Source organism: Aspergillus pseudotamarii (assembly GCF_009193445.1).
Source record: "Aspergillus pseudotamarii strain CBS 117625 unplaced genomic scaffold BDV38scaffold_5, whole genome shotgun sequence".
Lineage (NCBI taxonomy): Eukaryota > Fungi > Ascomycota > Eurotiomycetes > Eurotiales > Aspergillaceae > Aspergillus > Aspergillus pseudotamarii.
Window position 1 is genome coordinate 417,265 of NW_022475019.1, and position 18,807 is coordinate 436,071.

General features: G+C 49.6%; 10 protein-coding genes across 10 annotated transcripts; 6 read left to right on the forward strand and 4 right to left on the reverse strand.

Annotated features, from left to right (window-relative positions):
• The first annotated feature begins 94 nt into the window (after positions 1 to 94).
• BDV38DRAFT_236116 (60S ribosomal protein eL14) lies at positions 95 to 1,491 on the forward strand. The gene is made up of 4 exons (XM_032053416.1): positions 95 to 280; positions 358 to 495; positions 598 to 861; positions 991 to 1,491. The coding sequence occupies exons 2-4, from the start codon at positions 370 to 372 to the stop codon at positions 1,048 to 1,050; spliced, it is 450 nt and encodes a 149-aa protein (XP_031918264.1). The 5' UTR covers positions 95 to 280; positions 358 to 369; the 3' UTR covers positions 1,051 to 1,491.
• Positions 1,492 to 1,553: 62 nt separating this feature from the next.
• BDV38DRAFT_236121 (nascent polypeptide-associated complex subunit alpha) lies at positions 1,554 to 2,878 on the forward strand. The gene is made up of 3 exons (XM_032053417.1): positions 1,554 to 2,149; positions 2,260 to 2,318; positions 2,374 to 2,878. Exons 1-3 carry the CDS (start codon positions 1,919 to 1,921, stop codon positions 2,696 to 2,698), a joined length of 615 nt encoding a protein of 204 aa, XP_031918265.1. The 5' UTR covers positions 1,554 to 1,918; the 3' UTR covers positions 2,699 to 2,878.
• A 252-nt stretch (positions 2,879 to 3,130) lies between these two features.
• On the forward strand, positions 3,131 to 4,153 carry BDV38DRAFT_151664 (F1F0 ATP synthase subunit d). Its single transcript, XM_032051642.1, has 4 exons — positions 3,131 to 3,186; positions 3,264 to 3,659; positions 3,743 to 3,829; positions 3,892 to 4,153. Exons 1-4 carry the CDS (start codon positions 3,178 to 3,180, stop codon positions 3,919 to 3,921), a joined length of 522 nt encoding a protein of 173 aa, XP_031918266.1. The 5' UTR covers positions 3,131 to 3,177; the 3' UTR covers positions 3,922 to 4,153.
• Positions 4,154 to 4,744: 591 nt separating this feature from the next.
• On the forward strand, positions 4,745 to 6,560 carry BDV38DRAFT_151633 (uncharacterized protein). Its single transcript, XM_032051641.1, has one exon. The coding sequence runs from the start codon at positions 4,935 to 4,937 to the stop codon at positions 5,949 to 5,951; it is 1,017 nt and encodes a 338-aa protein (XP_031918267.1). The 5' UTR covers positions 4,745 to 4,934; the 3' UTR covers positions 5,952 to 6,560.
• On the reverse strand, positions 6,105 to 6,380 carry BDV38DRAFT_278377 (uncharacterized protein; the record flags this gene model as incomplete). The annotated part of the gene is made up of 2 exons (XM_032058699.1): positions 6,105 to 6,290; positions 6,360 to 6,380. The coding sequence occupies 2 exons, from the start codon at positions 6,378 to 6,380 to the stop codon at positions 6,105 to 6,107; spliced, it is 207 nt and encodes a 68-aa protein (XP_031918268.1).
• Positions 6,561 to 7,448: 888 nt separating the features above from the next.
• Positions 7,449 to 8,849, forward strand: BDV38DRAFT_278378 (uncharacterized protein; the record flags this gene model as incomplete). Its single annotated transcript, XM_032058700.1, has 1 exon — positions 7,449 to 8,849. The coding sequence occupies one exon, from the start codon at positions 7,449 to 7,451 to the stop codon at positions 8,847 to 8,849; it is 1,401 nt and encodes a 466-aa protein (XP_031918269.1).
• Positions 8,850 to 8,913: 64 nt separating this feature from the next.
• On the reverse strand, positions 8,914 to 11,126 carry BDV38DRAFT_236128 (aldehyde dehydrogenase family protein). The gene is made up of 3 exons (XM_032053418.1): positions 10,786 to 11,126; positions 10,528 to 10,709; positions 8,914 to 10,456 (listed from the first exon to the last, which is right to left on the reverse strand). Exons 1-3 carry the CDS (start codon positions 11,044 to 11,046, stop codon positions 8,989 to 8,991), a joined length of 1,911 nt encoding a protein of 636 aa, XP_031918270.1. The 5' UTR covers positions 11,047 to 11,126; the 3' UTR covers positions 8,914 to 8,988.
• Positions 11,127 to 11,306: 180 nt separating this feature from the next.
• BDV38DRAFT_151690 (endonuclease III domain-containing protein) lies at positions 11,307 to 13,009 on the reverse strand. The gene has a single exon (XM_032051644.1). The coding sequence runs from the start codon at positions 12,784 to 12,786 to the stop codon at positions 11,413 to 11,415; it is 1,374 nt and encodes a 457-aa protein (XP_031918271.1). The 5' UTR covers positions 12,787 to 13,009; the 3' UTR covers positions 11,307 to 11,412.
• A 1-nt stretch (position 13,010) lies between these two features.
• On the reverse strand, positions 13,011 to 15,306 carry BDV38DRAFT_151683 (amidophosphoribosyltransferase). The gene is made up of 3 exons (XM_032051643.1): positions 14,592 to 15,306; positions 13,845 to 14,532; positions 13,011 to 13,788 (listed from the first exon to the last, which is right to left on the reverse strand). The coding sequence occupies exons 1-3, from the start codon at positions 15,127 to 15,129 to the stop codon at positions 13,266 to 13,268; spliced, it is 1,749 nt and encodes a 582-aa protein (XP_031918272.1). The 5' UTR covers positions 15,130 to 15,306; the 3' UTR covers positions 13,011 to 13,265.
• A 758-nt stretch (positions 15,307 to 16,064) lies between these two features.
• BDV38DRAFT_295058 (DNA cytosine methyltransferase) lies at positions 16,065 to 18,571 on the forward strand. The gene is made up of 2 exons (XM_032062629.1): positions 16,065 to 17,856; positions 17,914 to 18,571. Exons 1-2 carry the CDS (start codon positions 16,412 to 16,414, stop codon positions 18,326 to 18,328), a joined length of 1,860 nt encoding a protein of 619 aa, XP_031918273.1. The 5' UTR covers positions 16,065 to 16,411; the 3' UTR covers positions 18,329 to 18,571.
• The last annotated feature ends 236 nt before the right edge of the window (positions 18,572 to 18,807 follow it).

Here is an 18,807-nt window from a genome sequence, read left to right on the forward strand (position 1 = left end):
TCCACCAGAGAAAATGAAGCTTAAATGCGACGGGATCGGAAGCGGAAGAATAGCAGGCTCCGAAGGCGGCGCTAAGACAACGAAGCAGCCCTAGTCCGCACCACAGGTCCCATCGACGGGCTCCGACTGGCTGTTAAGCGAGAAACTGTGGGCAACGCCGCAAGACCGAAATTCGCGACTCCAGCAGCCAGAGCGAACTTGTGCGTTTCGGACGACCCTTCGACAACCCCGACCACTTCGACAACAAATTCCTCCACCGACCTCCCGGAGTCTGTCGACCGTGAGTGATTGATGCGCCCGTCTATCGTCCCAGTGGAATCTGTTATACTGAGATCGTCATTTTTGGCAAATTTTTAGGAAGCCTTCGCCATGGCCGATATCGATATCAAGATCGCTCAATGGAAGCTCGTTGAGATTGGCCGTGTGGTGCTGATCCGCCGCGGCCCCTACACCGGCAAGCTGGCCACCATCGTGGAGATTGTCGACCACAGACGTGTATGTTTTTGATCCGAGCGAGATATGGGACAGCCGCGATTAGGATGGGCAAAGAATACTTGGAGATGGACATGATATTGACCAAGTGTCGCAACGAAATAGGTTCTGGTTGACGGTCCTTCCACCGAGGAGAACAAGATCGTCCCCCGTCACGTTCTTCCTCTCGCCCACGCCACCCTCACCCACTTCGTCATTCCCCAGCTTCCCCGTGCTGCCGGTACCGGCCCCGTCAAGAAGCTCTGGCAGAAGAGCGAGATCGACAGCAAGTGGGCTCAGTCCAGCTTCGCCCAGAAGACCGAGCGTGCTGAGCGCCGGAAGAACCTCAACGACTTCGAGCGTTTCAAGGTCCTGCGCCTCCGGAAGCAGGTACGTGGATGGTCCCCATTGATGGTTTTTGGAACGATGAAACTAGGGCTAGGAACATATATTGGGCCTTGCGCTGGGATCGGTCAATGAGAATAGGATGGAAGACTGACATTATGGACTTTTTAACAGGCTCGCTTCGAGGTCCAGAAGGCTCACGCCAAGCTCAGGGCAGCTGCTCCTAAGTCGTAGATGGTTTACTTCATGAGGCTCGGTGCATAGTGTGAAGGGAGTGCCTTTGGGACGGTTTTACATTGCTGAGGGTTTATTTGGTTTCAGCAAAAAAGACGCTGTACGCATTATCATTGGCAGCATAAAATGATTCGAGAACCTTGATATCCTGACCAAAGAGGTTACGCTCGTACGTCACAGAAGACGGCACACCTTTCTACTAGTATTAAGGAGGCTCCGGGTTTACTTATCTTGACATCAGCGGGCCATGCCTTTTTAATGGAAATTGGGGAATGATCCACAAAAGCCATGAAGGGAAATCAAGAAAAAACAAAAACAAACGTAATTTTCATGACCAAGCGCTTTTATTTAATTTCGTTGTATTTTTGCGATTCTAGAATTGAAATAGAGCAATTCCGATAAATTTTGTCGGGATATGGTCATGTAAAAGTTGGGGATATACATTCATTCGTTCATTCATACATATAGACATGAGAGTCATACATACATAGTTCGTAGTAGTTGAGTCGCTTGTGTGTCCCGGCGTCTGGGGGGGGTGGGAAACTCGTGAGGGACCCAATCAGCTCGCTAACGATTTTCGGCAGCCATGACATTCACACAGCTTTGCGCCTTTCCACCTTCAACCAGACCAAAAAACCCCCCTCATCCACCACAGTAATCTTTTCTGTGTCTAGGTACGTTATTATTGTATCTCTGGCCGTCAAGATGATTTTTTCGCTCGGAACTGGTGAATTCCTGCAGTTTTCGTGGGCGGGACCCTCCGGTTTCGTGGGCCACAATTCGAGCCTCCAAGCGACCGAAACAGTCCTAGAGTGCGAATTGCTGACCCTCGATTTTATAGCCCCTTTAGGCTCCCCCAATTCACAAAATGGCCGACCCCCGTGTTGAAGAGATCGTTGAGGAGGAGACTCCCAAGCAGACCGTTGAGGATGCTGGCAGCGACTCCGAGTCTGAGGCTGGCGAGGAGGCCAACATTCCCGCCGGTGCCGCCGTCACCATCCACTCTCGTAACGAGAAGAAGGCTCGCAAGGCCATTGGCAAGCTCGGCCTGAAGCATGTTCCCGGCATCACTCGTGTCACTCTCCGCAGACCCAAGAACGTATGAACTCGACCTACCCCGCCTTCGTCCGATGCTCAACAGTCCCTGTGCTCTAGTTGGCGATGAGCAGCATAGATGCATGAATGCAGAGGCTAATATGTCTCTTACAGATCCTCTTCGTCATCAACCAGCCCGATGTCTACCGCTCCCCCACCAGCAACACCTGGATGTATGTCTTTGAAATATGAACATTGGATGTATTCGTTGGCTTACACGTTGAACAGCATCTTCGGTGAGGCTAAGATCGAGGACTTGAACTCCCAGGCCCAGGCTTCCGCTGCTCAGCAGCTCGCCGCTGCCGAGGCTGCCGCCGGTGAGCACGCTGGTCACGACCACGAGCACGAACCCCTCGGTAGCAAGCTCCCCGAGGCCGAGACCAAGAAGGAGGAGGAAGAGGATGATGGCGAGCCCGCTGACGAGAGCGGACTTGAGGCCAAGGACATCGAGCTCGTCATGGCCCAGGCCAACGTGTCTCGCAAGAAGGCTGTCAAGGCTCTTCGTGAGAACGACAATGATATCGTGAACTCCATCATGGCGCTCAGCATATAAGCGCTGCCCATTTAATTTCGCGCTATCAGTGGCTGGTGTCTCTTAGCCCTGCTGGCAGGATGGCTTTGGGTGAGAGGTCAGGTTGATATCCCCTAGGATGCATGTTCTGTCAGGCCCTAGTGTAAATCAAGAGTTCAAAACAAAAAAAGCAGAATTGAACGACCCAATGCTTCCTCAAATTGTCAGTAAATCTCTAGATGTATCTTTTTCCCAATATTGCAAAATTTCTAGGAGTAGGACTTGGATCCATTGCATCCATATATACAAAGGTCAATAAATAGGGCCTTGAGGCTTATACATCCACCGTACTCCTGTTTCTTGGCTGTATTCGTTTGTGTTCGGAACACGGGAACCCATAGGTCACGTGAGAGACATCCCCATTCCAAACCTTTGCCGAGTTGATCCTCACTCCCGGAACCTCAGTCTTTGCACGTTGAACTCCCCCCTCCCACCGATATCCCTCCAATCCACACTTCAAAATGGCCGCCGTATGTCAATTTCGCCCTGATGCGTTGGTTATCATTGGTTGCAGAAAAATTCAAGTCCGCTAACGGTTCGTGTACAGCGCAGCGCCGCTCTTAAGATTGACTGGGTCAAGGTGACCAGCTCCCTCGGCCTCCGCGGCCAGACCGCCGCCTCTCTCCAGGCTTTCAAGAAGAGGAACGATGATGCCCGTCGCAAGGTTCAGCTTCTGTCCGAACAGCCCCAGACCATCGACTTCGCCCACTACCGCAAGGTCCTGAAGAACCAGGCCATTGTCGACGAGATCGAGAACCAGTTCAAGACCTTCAAGCCCGCCACCTACGATGTTTCCCGTCAGCTGAAGGCCATTGATGCTTTCGAGAGCCAGGCTGTTCAGAGCGCTGAGGAGACCAAGGGCAAGGTTGAGGCCGAGCTCCGCAGCCTTGAGAAGACCCTCGAGAACATCGAGACCGCCCGGCCATTCGATGAGCTCACTGTGGTATGTTTTGGCCTCGATGGATTGCGTATGCCAATTTGGCAGGGGTGTAGATATACTAATCCGTTTCGCTTTCTTTTCTACAGGATGAGGTTGCCTCTGCCCAGCCCGAGATTGACGAGAAGACCGCCTCTATGGTCAGCAAGGGCCGCTGGATGCCGGCTGGTTACAAGGTGAGACCTTATATATTCGAATGTACGGTTATACGCATACTAATACCCGTCCTTACTTTCAGGAGCGCTTCGGCGATATGTCTGTTGTCTAAACTATCAGCATTATCTGTCATTTTACGCCTCTTTTCTCCTTCGACCAGTGTCATCACACGATGGGATTTCTTTTGTCAAGCATGTTGGCCAGCTAGGATACCCTTTGCGTCTGGCAGTGTGAACTTGGTTGTGGGACGTGTATAGAAACAATGTGCAATTTAGAAGATGGTTTCCTGCATTAACCAACAGCCTTGTTCTCTTTTTTTTATTGCTTCCGTAAACGATGTTCAACCCGTCGATGAATACTGCGAGGGAGTCCTCTTCTATTCTATAGCACTAGTGGATTGAAAACTCCTACCATCTGGTCTTCTCTATCGCACAGCTTATGAATATCTAGTAAGCGGCAAGTATGCTTGAACGATGTTCCACGATAGGTACAAGAGGTGAAGTCTAAATATATTCTACGGATATGAATACGCGAGAAGATTTTACGTATATACTAGTCCAATGTTTCCAAAGCGCTTACTGCTTTGTCCGACAGAAACCTGACGTTGGGACCTCAGGCAGCTGTTTAGTTCCGCCTTTGGCGGTTGAACCTCAACTACTCGCCTTTACCGATTCCTACGCGTCACGCCCGACTTCTCTAATTACACTTTATATCCCAGCGCTGCTGCGTAACGCCCGGGGGTAAGATGAGTCACGGCGCTTAATTGCAACACTGTATATCACACAGCTTATTCTAAATTCTCTACTGCTAGGGACAAGTGATCTGAGCCCCGCATCTCTTGCGGTCCGGAGACTGGCTGCTGTGAGCGCCCATCCTGGTATTTGCCCTGTGATCAGTCTGAGGCAATTCATCTGATCACTCGCCAGCCTTGTGGTTTATTTACCACAAACTGTCCGTTGATGACCGATCAGCTGCGTACATACGATATGACGAAAGGAGCCCTATCCCATCCGTCTGTTGTTTTATAGAGACTACAGAAAGACAGACTTCGATGAGCACCGGTTGGATTCTATCAGAGATCCACTGCCCGCCTAAGCGTTTTTTTAAAACAGGTCCATCAGGCAGATGAATCAACTGTCACCACCGGGTCAGAACCGGTGTCACCTCGAAAATCTACCCGTGGAGATTATTCAGGAGATCTTCTTCCACTGCCTTGAATTCAATCTCCCGCGCGCCTCTCTGTGTATCTCTAGGGTTCTTTCTGATCCCACGATCTACACTTGGCTTATCCGACTCGCCTTCAGCAGCGCCAACGAGAGCTCAAAGAGTGGTTTCTTTACTCCAGACTTTCTACCGCCGCCTCTGAGCTTCTTCGCGCTCTCTGAACATCAGCGAAGGGATCTTCAAGATGAAATTCTTGCTTCTCGTTGGTGCACACTACCCTTGATACGCAAATGCCAAAGGGAGTACGTGGAACATGCCATTCGCCGTAAATGTCGAGATCTAGATTTAGTCCCTGATGATCACTATGCTCTAGCCAACATCAACAGTCGCTTCAGTAACCTAGAAAGTTGCGACAAAGGCTGGGGAGGATCCCGCAGTAAAGGCGATTTGATTCTGAAAGCTCGAGACCGAAACACCGACGTAGAGTACAAAGTCGCAGTATGGTTTCATTTCGGGGCGTTACAAGTCCGCAAGCCCAACAAGCTAGTCACCGACCTCGATCTCTTTCGCCTTCCATGCTGCTTGCCGGAGCTGCCGGCTTGCATGCCAAACAAACTGCTCGGCCCACCTTGGACCGACACGAAGCTTGAATTGCTCCAATTGCTCTCTATGGACGCGTACATCGATGCAGACGACAGCTTCACCCGTTCGCGGCGCATCCTCCGCCAGGTCATCCGGGACCGTGATTTCCCGACCTTCCAGCGACTCGTCAACATGCATATCCGCTGCCAGTGCTATAAATACCCTGTGCGCTGGCCTGTCTTCCCAACCCACTTCCAGGTAGCATTGAAGTACGCGGACGAGCATGACGATCCATTCATCAAACTACTAGTCGAGCAACGATGGGATGATATCCCTGCAAATCTGCTACATCTCAAAGACCAATTGATGTCTAAAGCGGGGACGAGCCATATGTAATAACGTCTTTAATCAGCCTGCGCTTCTCTTAAGAAATCCATTGCTATAATACAGAGTTGGGGAATAGAACTGAAAACACAAAAGCCGATAGAAACCAAAGACGAAACATCAAGCGTATCCATCGTAACTCATAGCGCGCCGCGATTCACAATTTTAGATTCTGGACCGCCGTGTTCGCGTTGTTCCTCTCCTCCTTCGTCCACAGTAACCGCAAGTCAGACAGGAGATGATCACATCACAGAGTGTGACGACGCCGTCGATGATCGCTTTGCAGACCGCGCCGATAGTATTGACGATACCCATGAGACAGGCACCGATGGCGTGGAAGACGCTTTGGATCTGTGATGTTACGTTAGAATATGTTTTCTGATCAGACAAGAATGAAGGGGAAAGAGGAGGGAATCATACACAGGACACAACAGCACCCATCTTGAAAAGATATCAATGGTTTAAGTCACTGGGTTGTTCTTGGTTTAAATCAAACACTGAATGATGTCTTGGTAAATCTGAAATAGAGTCATGTATTGTGGTTTTCTTTCGTGGTAGAGTATAATGTATTTGAATTATTCTGACCATAGAATCTCCCGAACCTAGAATAGCACGAGATATATATATTACTTACATCCTCCGCCCCAAGGATGCATTCACCACGCAACACTGACAATGATGTATGTCACCAAACAAGGCCAAGCTCGACAGCCCTTACTGCGCATACTAAATCCATAGCCCATCAGATTGCTATCTTGACCGCCATTTTCGTCATACTGACATGGAACCAAGAATCCCGTCCTGATTCTCGCCCGCCGAATCAGGCAAAGACACGAGGATCATTACCTACTGATCGGCTGGTGACTGAACCCGCATTCGCCACCTGGCAATTAAACTCTTCTTGTGTGAATCTTATTGTCGCTTTTACTATTCTTATTATCTTGAAAAGCGTTTGAGTTGGGTCTGACGTCATGTGCCAGTAGTGAGTCGGATGACTAAGGTAGGGCTTGTCAGGTGGCTGAACAGCCCTATGGATTGGATTGGATTGGTTCCTGAGGAGCGGATATGCATCGGTAAGTGTTGCCGCTTTAACCGCATGACCTATGGGCATACATGGACACCTATGACAGATACCAGGAACTGAGATACGGTGAAAGCTTAGATTATACTGAGGCAGTTGTGTTGAACACTATATCCATTCTCACGATGCTGTAATACGTAGTCCAAACTGCTATGATACTACACGTCACAATGGAAGTTGGCATCTCTAGTTGTTGTAGCGGCACTGCTCACCTACTAAAAAACAGGAGAAAATGGAGAGCCTCAGGCATCTCGACCTTTTATCTCTCGACCCACATCATATCAGACGTTGAATCTAGCAAATAAAAATACATGCGATCAACGACAACAAACTCCCGACCCGCCATGCCCGATAACCTCCCCTCCCATCCAATGGCCCGCGACAACAAAAATTGAGCGACAAAAACCACCTGCTCCGTGCCGCCGGGCATGCTCACGCCGATCCGAGTGCGCGGCCGTAGAAAAAAACGCCCTGCTCCCACCGAAGATGCAGGACCTCAACCCAAGCGCTCAAGAGGCCGCGGCGGGCGACCGTTAATGTCGTTCGCCGAACGATACAGCTCCTCCCAAAGCCAAGCCATCAGACGTGCGCAACGTCTAATCGCAAAACCGGCCAAACAACCGCGCAAGAAACTCAGCCGGCTGGAGACCCTACCGGTGGAACTGATCGAGAAGATCTTCCTACATTCGCTGAACGTCAATCTACCCCGGGCGTCGGCGTCCCTCGCCGCAACGGTGTCGAGCGAGCGGATCTACCGCGCTTTGATCCTTCTGGCATTCTGGAACGATGTCCCCTCCTCGACAGGCCCGTTTGATGCTGTCTCCGCGACGGCAATCGCGAAGATCCTGAGGCCGTTGGATTATATCCCGCTTGACCTCAACGAGCGGGGCGCGTTGCAGAGTGCCATTATACGGTGTAAATGGTGCACAGTGCAGCGGCTTCTGAGCCGGTTCCCGGATCTGATGGGTCTCAGTATTCAGCGATATTGGTTCAGTGCAGGAATCACGATGGCAGAAGACCAAGAAGAGAAGTTGAGACGGTTCCTTGCGCGCGACGAGGACGAGGACGAGACCCGCAATTTCGAAGGCACGGATAAAGATAATAACCACTACACACTGTCCGTGTCACCTCTTGTGTCTGTAACAGTTACCTGCCACGAAACGGAGACTGCGCAGACGCATCGCATCCTCGGTATCACGGAGTTTCCGGAACGACTCCTCAGGGGTGAAAACGGGTTCACGTCAGATACTATCGCCTACCTGGAGACGCTTCGACTCGCGAGCGGATTCAATACTTCAGAGCTTATGGAAACGCATGTTTCTTTGTCGCGCGATGTCCTGCAGAAGGGTATCCATGCGGCTTTGGTAGAACAGAATACTGAGGCACTTACTTCCTTACTCAAGATAGATGAGTATTATTTCCGGTGTAGGAACACAAACGTCGCGGTCACGAATAGTGTGCCGTATACGATTCCAGCGGAGCATTTTCGTACGGCTGTGCGGGTTGCGCGCGATGAGCCGGCACTGTTTCAGCTTCTTGTCCGCGCCAGTGCGGAGTCTGTGCCGGATGATTCAGGTATCACGCAGTGGGCTATGGATTTAGATAATTCGTTTGGACGGTGGCTTCTTGATCTTATGTTGCAGCTGCCGCAGCGGATTGAGGCGGCGAATGCCAATCCGGCCGAAGGAGCGGTGTTCTATCTAGGGAGAGCAAATGGACAGGTAGAATTGGCGAGACGATATTTGAATGAGGTTTTGGGGGTTGAGGAATTGGGGAGTTGGATGGAAGAAACTTCCCATGATTTTGAGAGCCAGTGGAGGTCTCTATAGAGACTACTTATTACGCACGGCATGGGTGGATTATCTTATCTTGTTTTCTACCATGTGTATTATATGATATTGTACATAAGAACATACATTCAATGTCGCTGGTGACATTGCTCAATTAATAAAAATCGTATAACCTAACTTACATGTTCTTCAACAGCCTTAGTATACCAGTAACTCTTCCGGCCAGAGTCAACTGGTATCCTGTTTCAACGACACCCTTGCACATTTCCCAAGCGCCGGTCCCATTCTGACGACTACCATCTCCCTTGCAGATAGGATAATCCACGCGTGGCGGGATGCGAGTCGCCATTAACTTGGGGAACCGGTCGACGCAGAGGGACTTGATGTTGCTCACACCACGCAGTCCTTCTTCTCCCGCAAAGCGACCGTATCCGGATCCCTTAACTCCACCGAAAGGCAGCTGCACGGCATAGTAGCTTCCAAAATCGTTGACAGATACCATTCCCGCTTTGATGTTCGAGACGCAGGCTGCGACGTCAATATGGTTGTAGCCGAAGACGCTAGCGCCGAGAGCATATTCCGTTGAGTTTGCGATAGCGATAGCGTGGGGTACTGAGTCGGCGCGCATGAGGAGAAATACTGGGGCGAAAAGTTCTGTTTGAGCGATCCGCATGGAAGGTGTTACGTTCGCAAGGAGAGTGGGCGCAAAGTAATGGCCATGAGGATACTTGGGATGGTTGACACGTTTTCCACCGCAGATAAGGCTCGCGCCTTGTTGGACTGCGTCGTTGATCAATGATTCCAGGCGGTCGAAGGAGGCCGGAGAGATTAAAGCGCCCATGTCTGGAGCACCAGGTTTCTGCTGAGGATCTTCGGGTTTGGATTCAAGGAGGACTGAACCAAGACGGAATGACTTAACGCGTGAAGACACATCATTCAGAAGTTTGTCATATACTCCAGGCAAGGCAATGACCCGCTCAACACCAATGCAGTTTTGTCCAGCGGATTGAAAGACACCTCGCATGAGAATGGACGCGATAGATGAGATCTCGCTCACTGTTCTGGCATCGTCCAGAATGACGGCAGGGTCCTTGCCACCCAGTTCAACAGTCACTGGAGTCAGTGCCTTTGCTGCTGACTCGCAAACCTTGTGCGCGACCGGCCTTGATCCAATGAAGGTCAACTGAGCGATGTCCGGATGTGAGGTCAAGAACTCTGCTACTTCAGGCAAGCAGACAACGCTCTGCACAAGATCGCGAGGGTGACCGCATGCCGAAAGAGCGCCTCTCACGACTTCCAAAAAGAACGCCGAGGACCATGCAGTTTGCTCCGATGGTTTTACAACCACACCGTTTCCTGCAAAGATACCACTGATAATTGGACCGATGAAGTTATGCAGGGGATAATTCCAAGAGACGCAGGCCGACACTACTCCAAGAGGCTCATACGTGACCATGTTCTTCTTGTACATCATCAGGAAATTCGTGGGTCTCGATTCGGGCGTCAATGCCTTCTCGCCGTGATCAATTGTCCATTTCAGCTTCTCCGCTGTCACAAGGATCTCTCCAAATGACGCATCGACTTTAGTCTTTCCAGAATCCAAACAACAAGCGGTGACAAGTTCTTCCTGATGCTCGAGCACATATCTGTTGTTCAAATGGGCTTCAGTTAGGTACAGTTTCTGGCCGCAGCAGGCTAGGCTATGGATGCAACGTACTTTAGCAATGTCCGCAAAACTTTCCTCCTTTCAGCAAAGCTAGTCCGAGCCCATTCAATTTGAGCCTTCTTCGCTGCTTGGATCGCTCGGTCGACGTCTTCAGTTGTTGCGGGTTTGATTCCGTTGCCTAGCATTCTTCCATCTGCAGGACAATAGCTCAAGATAACCCTGTCATTCCACAACTATAGGAGGGAAAATTAAAGTCAGCCATTGGCATTGCTCGAAGAAAGACAAAAATGAAGAACGAGTAAAACTTACCCCTCTAAGTTGACCCTCTAGCACCTTTTTCTCCTCCCCCTGAACATCTTCCCACGCTTTACCTTTCCAATTGGTACGGACTTCGGGTGGAATTGGCACGTTAAATAGCACGGCAGCTTCTTTTCTTCCCAGGATGTAAATATATCCTAGGTATATTGCGCCGAGCGAGAGAAGCGCGACACCGACCAAGGGAACTTGATCGCGGAGAGTTTGCGCGAGTGGAAGAAGAGCTGGAGGGATGTACGGGGTCAGGGCCTCCATTTTTGAAATCCAGACAGCTGCAATTGAGCTCCAGGAATCTGTCTGGAAAGGTTCAGGAGGCGGGCGAATGTGGGAGACGGAGATGCGCAGCGGAAGTGGTCCCATTGTTTTATCAGACATTCCGATAGGGGTGCACGTGCCACCCATACTATAGAATAGTCCATCAGACAATACAGTTCCTTTCCCTTGCTTATTACCGTCTTGTATGTTGAGCAAAACATGTACTCTATTTGTACTTGAATTGGTCTTCATACATACATGCACCTGTTGTCTTACTTTTGAGATACACAAGGTTCCCCATCAGCGGAAACCTATCTATCAGATTGTCTATTTACATCGAAACATGCTAAATCTTTTGAACCATCCTCATGCCTTCTCACTACGATGCTGCCGGCCAGTGCTCTTACGCTTGACAGGCGGCGAGGTCGCGGGTTCCCCCTTTCTCTTCCCGGTCCTTTTCACTAGGTGATCAATGACGCAGCCTTCGTTCCACCCGGCGGAAGATTGTCCAGTTATTGCTCGGCATCTTGGACAAGTCTTTCCATGTCGGATGAAGAGCTGATGAAGAGAGTACTTAAGGTGATTTGGAATCCGCACCTCGAGGTGGCCGAACGCCGTGATCTCTGTCGCCTTGTCCGGCGGTACCCAGCCGAGCCATTTGCAGATGCGGAAGATGTGGGTGTCAACCGCGAAGCACGGACGCTGTAGGCAGAAGAGCAGGACACAGGCAGCCGTTTTAGGTCCGATCCCGGGGTACTTGATGAGTTCTTCCATTACCTGTTCTGTGTTGAGGGTGTGGAGATGGTTAAGTGACAGGAAGTGTTGGTCCGCACATGCGATCTCGTACTGTTTGCTGTTTTCAGACTTCGGCATGAGATCTGACGGTCCAGCGTCCTCGCCTCTTACTAGGATTTCCCGGCGTTCCTGGTTTTCCGTGTGTACCATATCTAAAATGGCCTTGAGGTTCTTGCTCTTGATATCAGCCAAACCACCTCTCTTGATAGCATCAAAAACATCTTTAAGTGGCGCTTGACGAACGGCATCCCAGTTAACACTCCCTTTGCCTATCCCTTCGTGGAGGATACCAAACTTCTGTACCAGCCCATTGAAAGCCAGCGCAGAATTGTTTCCCGACGTGGCACCACTAAGCAAAGTTCGAATAAGCGCATCAAGAACAGAGGGAACCTCTCCACAACCCGTTACAGTCAGAGACGGCTCTGGTATGGTAGTGGGGGGAACAATCTCCCCATGTACGCTGGAGAGTAGCCTATTAACCTCTTCGCAGGCATCGGGGGTTGGATGGGGCCAATCTGGGAACGGAGTAATTCCGGGTGTTAGACGATATGGATTGGCCTTCTTGCTTTTACCTGTTGACACCGATCTTGGTGCTGTTGTGGCTTTCTCAACAGTTCTTTTCAGTTCATTCGCAATAGTGTCTATCACCTCCTCCTTGACCCCTGATGATAAGGCGCTGGTCTTATACTTTAGATTAATCGATGAGCCCAAATTATGGGGTAGCTCATTCGCAGCATTAATCTCTGACGCCGGAAGTTTTGTCTTGCGCCGCTTGGAAATAGGCCTAGTCTTTGAATTGTTTCCAAGAGAGGACGACTGTTGGCTGGGTGATTCATTTTCCAAACTGAGCGGCTTGGTGGCGAATTCTTGCTCTGACGTCTTTATTGCAGCTGCCAGTGATGCAGCTTCTTTGGCAGCGGCGGACCTTGTTATGCGACGCTCCATGAGAATCGTGCGCCACCGAGAAGTTCCTAGTATTAAGAGTAATAGTGGGTTGCGCTTGGTGTTGAAACGACACAACTAAGTTTTCCCGCCAGGTACCACTAATGTTCTAAGTTATGGCTATGGACATGGACATAGAACGTAAATTGGGTGATTTAATGGGAGGGAGTAATATATTGGATATGGACGTCCAGTTATACTGAATCTGGTGACAGAAATCACGTTCACGTGATCGGGATAAATTACTTCCGTATCATCCTCACTGAAGCACTTGCTATTGAATGCTAGAAGCAAACTTTGTTCGTCATAAAAGTATAAAGTCTATAGGTCATGTCGTGCATACAAACGGGTATCTGGATCCCTTTGCTATTGCGATGCGATAACCATCACCAAGCAGATAGCCTTCCGTTCTCTTTATCCACCGCCCACCAACTCCAGGACTCCAGATGATATGAATATACGGTCCATAAACTCATCAGTGATCATGGGTGATCGCCCATGTTGTGGATGCTAATGTCCATCCGGTCTTTGACCTTGGGATGCTCTTCGCTCGCCTCGGGTTTGCGAGTGCTGCAGAGGCTGACCTGTGGCACTTCCGACTCCCCCGGGGTTGATGCCGGAATGATGTTGCCGCTGGCATCCAATTTGACGCCGTTGGCAGCAATCTGGAAATCCTTTTCACTAGCGAAACCATGAGTTACGGCTTCCTTAGCCCGGTCCAAAGCCTTGATCTTGCGGCCTTCGCCTCTGATCTTTTCCAGATGATCGAAATACCCATCGGAAACAGGAGTGACGTAGTCACCACAGAACACGCCGACCTCAAAGTTCTGTGGTTCGGCCAACCCGTTCTCCTGGGCAATCTCCGCACAGGCACCTTTCAGGTCAGACAAGGTCTGGAAGATGACGCTGTCCGCGCCAATGTGCTTGGCGATCTGCTCGGGATCACGGTTATGGGCAACCAACTCGTTAGGCGACGCAAGATCAATACCATAAATATGAGCATGTCTGTGGAGATAGTTAGCAACGTGTTGATCACTCATAGATTGATGTGGACCACTTACGTGATCTCCGGTGCGCAACTGGCGAAATAAACCTTCTTAGCGCCAGCCTCCCTCGCCATAGTCACAATTTCCCGACTGGTTGTTCCCCGCACGATGCTGTCGTCAACCAGGAGGACATTTCGGTCCTTGAATTCTGCTTGCATAGCATTCAGCTTGCGGCGAACACCCTTCTGTCGGGTCTTCTGCTCGGGCATGATGAATGTCCGGAAAACGTAGCGGTTCTTTACGAAACCTTGGCAGTACGGGATGTCGAGATACCGAGCGACGGCCGCTGCGGACGTCGTAGAAGTCTCAGGGATAGGGATGACAACATCAATGTCCTTGACCACTTCCGGCCCAAGGACATCAAGAATCCTGGCGGCAAGGCGATCGCCCATCCGTTGACGGCTACGGTATACGCTAATGCCATCGATAACGGAATCAGGACGCGCGAAGTAGACATACTCAAAGATATCAGGAGCATAGGCCTTCTTCGGGGCGACCTGGCGGAACACAGGCTCGCCGCCCTTTTCAATGATGACTGCTTCACCAGGTTGAATGTCACGGATGTTAGTGAACCCAAGCTGGTGCAGAGCAACAGACTCGGAGGCCATCATATAGTCCGTGCCTTCGCCTTCGGCGGAAGGCCGGGAACCAAGAACCAAGGGACGGATGCCATAGGAGTCACGGAAACCGACAAGACCAAAGCCTGGTCAGGTTAGCATTCTCATTCTGATTTGCAGTACTGAGATTGGCTGATTGACTTACCAGCTAGCATAGCAGTGCATGCCCAGCCACCTTGACATCTCTCATACATCCGGCTAAGACTGGCAAAGACATCATCCTTGTTGACCCGCGCCTTCTTGGTTTCGCTCAACTCATCAGCGAAGACGTTGAGCATGAGCTCGCTGTCACTATCAGTGTTGATGTGACGGTGAGCCTCAAAATCCAGATATCTCTTGAGTTCCGGAGCATTGATCAGGTTGCCGTTATGGGCCAGACAAATGCCATACGGACTGTTGACATAGAAAGGCTGAGCCTCGGCATTCGCACTGCTTCCGGCTGTAGGATATCTCAAGTGACCGATGCCCATGAATCCCGGAAGGTCTGCCACCCTGGAACCGTCGTGGAAAACCTTGGCCGCCATGCCGTTTGACTTCAGCTGGTAGATACGACCACCTGCAGCACAGGTGGCGATTCCAGCAGCATCTTGACCTCTATGTTGGAGCAGGTATAGTGCCTCGTGCAGGTCAACGGCGGCGGACGACGACGGGTTCGCCTGGATCAGAGCAATGATACCACACATCTTGTGAATGTAATCGGATTTCTAGCGGATGCTTATGATTAGCCAATGCTCTCACGAAAGGATGAGCCGCGAGACAATATGAACAGCATCGAATATAAGATCAGGTCGGATTTTCTCCGCAAAAATGCTTAGGAAGTCTAACATCTATAATAAAAAAAACCGAAATTCATCATGGAAAGGAGGGGTATATTGATTGATAACCAGGCGGGGGATTACACCAGACAACTCACATGCTTGGAAGATGAATCAATTTGTCACACAGACACGCAATGGTGGGGGGACAGAGTTGGAAAAAATGGAACCAGTTTTGACTCTATCGAAACATAACAATAGTCATAGAGAATAAGGAGAGACTTTAATAGGTGACAAATCGTAGTAAATCACACCCACGGAGGGATTGAAGGACCAAGTGGTGGCATGGTGAAAGGTTAAAGGAGAGAGAAAGAGTGAGGGAGAGGCAAGGGAGAAGAAGCCGCCAGTTTTTATTTCTCTGGTCCTTTCCATTGCCTAGTCCGATTTTCCGAATTTTTTTTTTTTTTTCCTTCGAACTTCTCCACAGTAACGACAGAAAATTTGCGGGTGCCGCTCCGTTAACGGACCGGAAAAATCTCAACAGCCGGAGGGGTTGACTCCTCACGTGTCCACCGATGCTACCCAGAGCAGGTGGTCCCGTGACAAGTTAGTCATCATTCAAATAAATTCAACCTTTCCGGATATGGAAATATAGCCCTCAAATGGATCCTGGATGGATCATGGTTAGTCCCCTATGAAGACATTTGATGTAGGCCTTTCCGTGGATGCTTGGAGACAAACCACGATATCAAGAATATATTGAAGCATGGTTAAACACTATATCTTCACAGATTCTTTGCTATTCCTTCACCCCACTTTATGTTTGTTTTATTGTCTTTCTTTGTTTTCATTCTTTGTGGTACTCACCTCTTTGCTACTCGCTGTGACAAGTTGTGTTATATCTCAAACATGTATAGTTTTAGGCTAGCCGTCAGTATCAATGAAGATGAATAGTTTAAAGGGCCATCAGAGCAACTACTGTGTTTCTCTCTCACTTCATCTCACCATACTTAATGCTTAATTCCTGATCGTCGTGTTACGTCTCTCTCTCTCTCTCTCTCTCTCTCTCAATCTTCAACTGATTTTACAGACACCTTGCCCTTCATTGTCTTAAAACATTAGACAATATTTAAATTGCATTTGTATCCCAAGCTTCATAAGCCTGCTACTTCTTTCACCCCAACCTCAAGGCATTAAGATATCTGCCAAAATGTCCTCAATCCAAGCTCGTGAGCCATCAATTCTTGAGATAACGGAACCCAGACCGACGACCCTGCAAGTTTATGGCAGTGAAACGGATAGTAGCGCTACGCTTGACTACGACTCGGACGAGCTTCACCATGCGGATGATGTGGTGATCATCTCGGACAATCGTCCCCGAGACCCAACACCCTTTTTACTGAATTCAAATGCAGCCACAAACCTGCGTGAGCTAGTGGATCTTACCAACTCAACAGTTCAAACTTTTGATGAGGGTGATTACCTTACAGACGAGGAGTTTGAGTTAATCCTTGAAAACTGGCAGCTGCATACCCCAAACCCAAGAGTGACAACACCGGTTGAGGAACTCCGTGAGACCACGAGACTCCCTGCTGGGGAAGTATGCATAGACGGTATACTTTATACATCGGGACAGTCGCTTGAGCTTTATGACGGGTCATACCTTAGAATCTGTACAGTTCTTAAGGATGGAACGGATGCAGTTTACTTCAGTGGCCGCCGGCTCATCAAAACTAGAAATCACGCCGGAACCTACGTTCCTAAAGAGCAAAATGAACTTGTCTGGATTGTCAATGCCACAGACATTATACCATTCTACATGGTTAAGAAGTTTATTAGTATTAAATTCACCAATATTTGCCAAATCAGAGGCGATCCACAGAAAGCAGCAAAGCCCAACGACCTTTGGTGTCGTTTAAAAGAGACGCTAAAGGACGGAGAAGTCTCGATAGAATATCTATCATACTTCGAAGCTGATGAAGGCCACAAGATTGAACCGGCTATATTACGACAGCTTTGGAGGGGGAAGACCCGAGCTTTTGGGGAAGAAGACCGTCCAAGAGACCGCTCCCATGCAATTGTGCTAGACAATCCTGATCCTGTCGTTGATCTCACCTGTTCCGAAAGTGTGGAAGATCAAAAGAGACGGCGACAGTATACCTTCGGTGACGGTTTCTGTGGTGCCGGGGGAGTCTCATGTGGCGCTCGCCGAGCTGGTCTTTATAACAAGTGGGCATTTGACAAGTCTAAACACGCAACCTCTACCTATCGGCTTAATTTTGAGCATGCATATTGTGAGCTGAGTGATATCTTCAGCTTCCTGACAAATGATGACGAGTTTTTGAGAGTAGATGTCAGCCATAGCTCGCCGCCCTGTCAGACATTCTCGCCCGTCCATACTATAGAGGGTATTCACGACGATGCCAATTCAGCGTGCATCTTCTCTTCCTTAAATTTGATTAAACGCGCCAAGCCTCGAGTACATACGCTCGAGGAAACGAATGGATTGCTTCTGCTTCGTCGGCACCGCGATACGTTTTATCGTGTGATAAATGATTTCATCGAGATTGGATATTCCGTCCGTTGGTGTATCTTGCGACTTCTCGAATACGGAGTCCCACAGATCCGAAAAAGACTCCTCGTCATTGCTTCCGGGTAAGGAAACCCCGACAGTTGATGGTACTTACCGAGATACACTGACATCGTATATAGACCTGGAGAAACTCTGCCGCCTTTTCCGCGTCCCTCCCATGGTCCAGGATTGAGGGAGTACCCCAACATCCATGGAGCAATTTCCAATATTCCGTTAGGGGCAGCGAACCATGACGTCCAGGCAGCACTAAGTCGCGGGTTTAACAAACCTCCCTATGATCCATACCAGGCCGCTCGAACAATCACTTGTGATGGAGGTGATAATTATCACCCTTCAGGTAGAAGGAACTTCACTCATCGAGAGTACGCCTGTTTACAGACGTTCCCCGTAAACTTTCGATTCGGGCCTCATGAGGTCCTAAAACAGATTGGGAATGCCGTTCCTCCTTCGCTAGCTGACGCTATGTATAAGAAGATTATTCGGACACTGCAGGAAACGGATGAGGACGAAGCTCGCCGGAATTTGAGAGAATGACAATGATGACAGTTTCTGTTGCTCCAGGAATTATGTTCCTATCTTATGGGTATCAATTCTTTTCGTATCTCGGAACTGGATCAACGGTTGAGCAGAGGATGAGACGTTGATCCGCCACATGCTTGTTCTTTCCGAGTGATAACCGCGGAAACAAGAGAATGCCGTCCGACCGCGGGACTTTTTGTTGGTTGCAATCATCAACCCCCTCTTTCGGACCTTGCGAGTTAGAGAGGCATGGTGAGATTCTGTTCCCATTGAATCAGTTGAAATGAATCTGGAATTTTTTTTTTCCAAATTGTTGAGAATCAGTAACCCCTGTCCGGATAGAATTGCTAGAATTAAATGGATCCCGAGGATCTGATTGATCAATGGACCGTGGGAATTGAGGGCTGATGCATAACCGGCAATAGCCGCGAGTAAACAAAGGCACGGCCTCGGCTGAAGGGTGGTGACCTGACCGTCCATCGTAACTCCAGACT

Bases quoted from the DNA above. Each gene is read 5' to 3' on its own strand.
- BDV38DRAFT_151664 (XM_032051642.1), top strand. The intron at 3,660-3,742 runs GTATGTTTTGGC...TCTTTTCTACAG, and splicing joins CATTCGATGAGCTCACTGTG to GATGAGGTTGCCTCTGCCCA. The intron at 3,830-3,891 runs GTGAGACCTTAT...CCTTACTTTCAG, and splicing joins GGATGCCGGCTGGTTACAAG to GAGCGCTTCGGCGATATGTC.
- BDV38DRAFT_151690 (XM_032051644.1), bottom strand. From the start codon at position 12,786: ATGGAGCGTCGCATAACAAGGTCCGCCGCTGCCAAAGAAGCTGCATCA.
- BDV38DRAFT_236128 (XM_032053418.1), bottom strand. From the start codon at position 11,046: ATGGAGGCCCTGACCCCGTACATCCCTCCAGCTCTTCTTCCACTCGCG. The intron at 10,710-10,785 runs GTAAGTTTTACT...TCCCTCCTATAG, and splicing joins TAGAGGGTCAACTTAGAGGG to TTGTGGAATGACAGGGTTAT. The intron at 10,457-10,527 runs GTACGTTGCATC...TTTGAACAACAG, and splicing joins GTTTTGCGGACATTGCTAAA to ATATGTGCTCGAGCATCAGG.
- BDV38DRAFT_236121 (XM_032053417.1), top strand. From the start codon at position 1,919: ATGGCCGACCCCCGTGTTGAAGAGATCGTTGAGGAGGAGACTCCCAAG. The intron at 2,150-2,259 runs GTATGAACTCGA...TGTCTCTTACAG, and splicing joins CTCTCCGCAGACCCAAGAAC to ATCCTCTTCGTCATCAACCA. The intron at 2,319-2,373 runs GTATGTCTTTGA...CACGTTGAACAG, and splicing joins CCCACCAGCAACACCTGGAT to CATCTTCGGTGAGGCTAAGA.
- BDV38DRAFT_236116 (XM_032053416.1), top strand. From the start codon at position 370: ATGGCCGATATCGATATCAAGATCGCTCAATGGAAGCTCGTTGAGATT. The intron at 496-597 runs GTATGTTTTTGA...GCAACGAAATAG, and splicing joins AGATTGTCGACCACAGACGT to GTTCTGGTTGACGGTCCTTC. The intron at 862-990 runs GTACGTGGATGG...ACTTTTTAACAG, and splicing joins TCCTGCGCCTCCGGAAGCAG to GCTCGCTTCGAGGTCCAGAA.
- BDV38DRAFT_151683 (XM_032051643.1), bottom strand. From the start codon at position 15,129: ATGTGTGGTATCATTGCTCTGATCCAGGCGAACCCGTCGTCGTCCGCC. The intron at 14,533-14,591 runs GTAAGTCAATCA...TAACCTGACCAG, and splicing joins ATGCACTGCTATGCTAGCTG to GCTTTGGTCTTGTCGGTTTC. The intron at 13,789-13,844 runs GTAAGTGGTCCA...CTATCTCCACAG, and splicing joins AGTTGCGCACCGGAGATCAC to ACATGCTCATATTTATGGTA.
- BDV38DRAFT_151633 (XM_032051641.1), top strand. From the start codon at position 4,935: ATGAATCAACTGTCACCACCGGGTCAGAACCGGTGTCACCTCGAAAAT.
- BDV38DRAFT_295058 (XM_032062629.1), top strand. From the start codon at position 16,412: ATGTCCTCAATCCAAGCTCGTGAGCCATCAATTCTTGAGATAACGGAA. The intron at 17,857-17,913 runs GTAAGGAAACCC...CATCGTATATAG, and splicing joins CTCCTCGTCATTGCTTCCGG to ACCTGGAGAAACTCTGCCGC.